Below are 4,412 nucleotides of genomic sequence, written 5' to 3'. Positions count from 1 at the left end.
GAGCCTCCTGTAAAAGAAAATTTATATTAGAACCATAGAATTTAGGCATGTAACAAAGTGTACGCAGCCCTTCTCTGAAAAGAAAATGTACAGAGACCTGTACACTACATGAAAACGGCGACGTCTAATTGTTATACCAAACCCTCAACCGCCCAACAAATCCCTAACACAAACAGCGCTCAAACCCTTGCAATAAACGCCGCATGGCCTCCCAATCCCGACGCGGCGGAGTATCACTCCCGGCGAGGCGATCCTCAAAGGCACAGCCAGAGCCTACATTCCTCGCCAAACTAACAAACTCGGAAATCGTCGCAAAAGGCAAGCGAGCTGCATCCGACACCGTTTTCGTCACTAAGAAGCTCCTTCGCAGCACCGGAAAAGCCGCGTGGATTGCGGGGACCACATTTTTAATTCTTGTGGTGCCTCTTATTATTGAGATGGATCGCGAGCAGCAATTCAATGAGCTCGAGCTCCAACAACAAAGCCTCCTCGGTGCCCCAACGCCCCCAAAGTAGAGGAAAAACCTGGGTCAGGCCGGTGGTTCGGGTCAGGTTAGGATGTTATTGTTGTGGATGTTAAATTACTTAATAATCTTCAATTGATCTGTTGTGTTGTTTGTTAAACAATTGTAATTTTTGAGATGCAGCTATTTCGGCCCTCGGTTTTGATATGATGCTGTGATTTTAGTTGATACTAGTTAGTTTGAATAACAAGATATTTTGCTTGTCATTTGATTAGGAAAGTTAATAAATTTTTAGGTTAGCCTATGATTGAGTAAATTGGAAACTTTAATACATTTTAGCAAATATGATTGAAATTGATGTAACTGTACTGATAACCTTCTTTTTAAGATGAGGTGTGAGTTAGCTGAGGTTATATGAATTTGGAGCTTGTTGAGTTAGGATTATGAACACAAGCATGTTTTCATTTTCAGTATAGGTGAAACTGAGTATTCTTGTTCTATTTCCAGAAGTTGAGGTTTAATGGTTAAAATACTTCAATCTATTAGCTTTTGCTCCAGTTTCTAGGTTGTTTGTTCAGAATAGCTTAGGTCTTCACTTTAGAATGCAATGCTGATAAGATTACATAAAGAAGCAATAATTAAAACTCAAAAGACTTGCTTCAAATTTCTACTGACTTCAGTGTGTCTGAAACATGTGGCTGAGTAGTATGTAATACTGTGGTTATCATAGATGTACAAGTACTATGTTACAAGATTAACGTATTAAGCTAAAGTTTTCTGACTTACTGAGCAAAATTATGCTCATTCTTTGAAAAAAAACAAAGAATCATCTGTAACAATTTGGAAGCACCAACATGAAAGAGAAAGAGGCTGCAAAAAAAAGTATAGAAATCAAGACCTGGTATGCTTTTTTTCTTTTTCTATGGCATTTAAATTATCCATTGAGATTTGGAGGTCCAGATTCCTATCTTTTAACTCCCCTGCATGTTCAATTTTTTCTCTAATATCTGTCTTGCAATGATCTTGATTTGTCAAGTCTCTGAAGATGAAAATCTTTACCAATGAGACTTGTTTTTAAGTTATTATCAGTTGACCAAAATTTCTTTTCTTTCTTTGATATAGTGATCAATTCACATTTAAAAATTGTGAAATGGGAGTTTCTTCATTCTCAAGTGAGATCGGTATGTTTGATTGAAAGTGGTTCATAAGTTTTTCTCATTATGCTAAATCTGTTTGATGTCCTTTTTAATGTTTGTAAAGTTTTTCTTATAATGCTAAATTGTTTGATTTCCTTTTTCAACGCTTTTGTAAGGTTTTCTTTATAATAAATCTATTTGATTTCCTTTTTCAATGCTTAAGCAAATTCCCTTGTTACTCCAAAAATGCTGAGATTTCTAAAGAAAAGGGAATTGAAAGGTGACTTTTCTCTATGTTCTGCTGTTTACTAAGTATTAACAGAATCAATCTTTGTCTTGAAACCTTGTTTACCTTCTCGGCTTATACAAAATCCTTATTTTTTATTGAAAACTTAGGTAATGTTTGGCGAGTGATTTCAATTAGTGATTTTGAGAAGTCTATAAATTTTAGCATTTTTTCAATCGATCGGTTCTGCAAGATTTGGTTGAAATCCTTGAATTTTGCAAAATCTTTTTTGTCATTCCTAATTAATTTGTTCCGAGAACTCTTAAGTTCCATGGATTGTGCTTGCATATCAGACATGAGAGCTTGAAATAATCCATTTGGAATCAAGAGGATTTGGATCAATTTATAGAATTAAGAAACCTAGACTTTAGTAGTTTTTTTCTCATGGATTTTAAAGATCTTCCTTGCTACTTGTACATGCAAAATCCATAGAATTTAATGGTATTTTTGAAACAAATAAAATTTTGGATACAAATACAATCAGGGATTTGGCAAAAACTCACCTTCCAGGTGGGCTTTAGAATCCCCATTTTGAGGATGTCAACATATGATGGATCCCGAACAATTTATGGATGTTGCCCGCTTTTTCCTGACCAAACGATGGATTTCAATCCATGGATACTTCGTATTTCCTCATAACATTCTCCCAAATCAAACACTGCCTTGATTCTAATTTTATAGATTTGACAAAATCCATTATTATGAAGCCCTCAAATCAAAAACTACGGGCATGAAATCATTTTTCCAGTGCGAATAAAATTAAACTATCATAAACGTATGAATTTTGAGGGCTATATATATTGAAATGAAGGCAGTATTGCAGTCCATCTGATTCTGATAGCAATGCTAGCTTACTGTATCATTTTTCTTGTAATGTTATATGGTCTCTGATAATTTTTCAGCTGATGATCACTATACTCGAAAGGTTAAATTGCAGTGGCTTTGGTGGCTGCTAGGTAGGGTTGCAACTGAGCTGAGTCGAGTCGAGTCCAGCTTTTGAATGTTCTAATTCTTAAATAAAACAAAAATAAGATTTCTAATTAAAAACAAATATTAAACAAAAGATATCATCTAGCTACAAATAAGCTTATTATTGAGGTCCTAACAAGCTGATTTACGAACTAATTCTCAAGCTTATGAATAAGTTGGTGTATGAGTTAGTTCTTGAGCTTTTGTAGGAGCTAATTCACAACCCCTCTTGTGATCTTATAAACGAGCTTGCTCAAACGAGTTAAGTATTGGTAAGTTCGAGCAATACTTCGAGTAACTCGCGAGTAGCTCAATTCATTTACAGCCCTACATATAAGCTTGTTGGATTTTGATTTTTTTTTTTATTTTTTATGCAAGCTACAGAAGGATATGCGTTTAATCTAATAAACGATATCGAATATTTTGGTTGCTTGTCGTTTAGTACGTGCATAAGTTGTCGTTGGGCATATAATAATAGTAGTAAGTGGAATATCTCCATTTAAGAATTGGCTATTTGGGTGCTAGATTAGTTAATGTTTCATATCCCCTTTGAAAAATTGAGTTTTCCATATGGTAGAAGGTAAACAGGGAAGCTTATTGCTATCCACATCATTATTACTATTATTATTATTATTAAGATGGATAAGGATGCTTTCTAGATTCAGAACTGAATAGGTGTTGCCTTCTCCCTTGTTAGAAGGAAACAAAAGAGAAATTCTGACCTAAAAATGGTTCCATCATTGAGCAGTGTGTTCTTGGAGTTAAAAGCTGGTCTCTGTAACTAAAAGTGAAGTAGAAACTTTATAGCCCCTACTTGCTTAACTATTAAGGCTAATAATATGTTTTCGTAAGGTATCAATCAATCTTTATAGGAAAAAACAGATTCAATGGTATCGGTAGCAAATCAAATATAATTTTCATATTATAATTAACAGATATATAATACTATAATAATTTTGGTAAATGATTATTATTTTTTCATTAATTATTTGTTTACCTACAAGCTTAGCCTGGGAGTGTATATCTCAATTTAAATAAGATTATAAATTCAGGTATTTTTTTTCTCATTGTAACTCAAAAAATTTAAGAATATTATAATTAAGCAAGATAGAGGCTTAAAGCTAGTAAATAAATATGAAAAGCCATAAAAATGGAAAGCAATTAATCAAGAGTGTTATAGTCTATTCAACTAATAGAATCTTGGAGATTGTAAATTAACAATATTTATGGGAATGTAATCATCCTTCTTCATTTATAAAATCAGCACTTTTCATTATTGCCAACATACTTTTTAGGAATGAGGCCATTAAGGTGTGTTTATTAGATAACAATAAATTAATGGCAAAAGTGACACCCACAGGATGAAGTGATGGACCCAAAATCTGCACAAGCAATTAGGATCTGAGTACAGCAATCTCTGTTGTTGTCCAGAAAATTCAATCACAAATAAAGGAGTAGCTTCCTTGTGGAAAGCAGAAAACAGGGGCTGAAGATTGTGGTTTAAGGAATGTCACCAAAGTTGTTTATTTATTTCTCTAAATAAAAACTAATGTTCAAT

The 4,412-nt window shown here is 33.7% G+C and overlaps 1 protein-coding gene across 1 annotated transcript; it reads left to right on the top strand.

Moving 5' to 3' along the window:
- On the top strand, positions 1 to 670 carry LOC8266715 (mitochondrial import receptor subunit TOM9-2). The gene has a single exon (XM_015723784.2). It carries the CDS (start codon positions 204 to 206, stop codon positions 513 to 515), a length of 312 nt encoding a protein of 103 aa, XP_015579270.1. The 5' UTR covers positions 1 to 203; the 3' UTR covers positions 516 to 670.
- Positions 671 to 4,412: the final 3,742 nt, after the last annotated feature.

Source organism: Ricinus communis, chromosome 7, assembly GCF_019578655.1.
Source record: "Ricinus communis isolate WT05 ecotype wild-type chromosome 7, ASM1957865v1, whole genome shotgun sequence".
In the NCBI taxonomy this organism is placed as follows: domain Eukaryota; kingdom Viridiplantae; phylum Streptophyta; class Magnoliopsida; order Malpighiales; family Euphorbiaceae; genus Ricinus; species Ricinus communis.
This window is presented reverse-complemented; position numbering and strand designations above follow the sequence as displayed.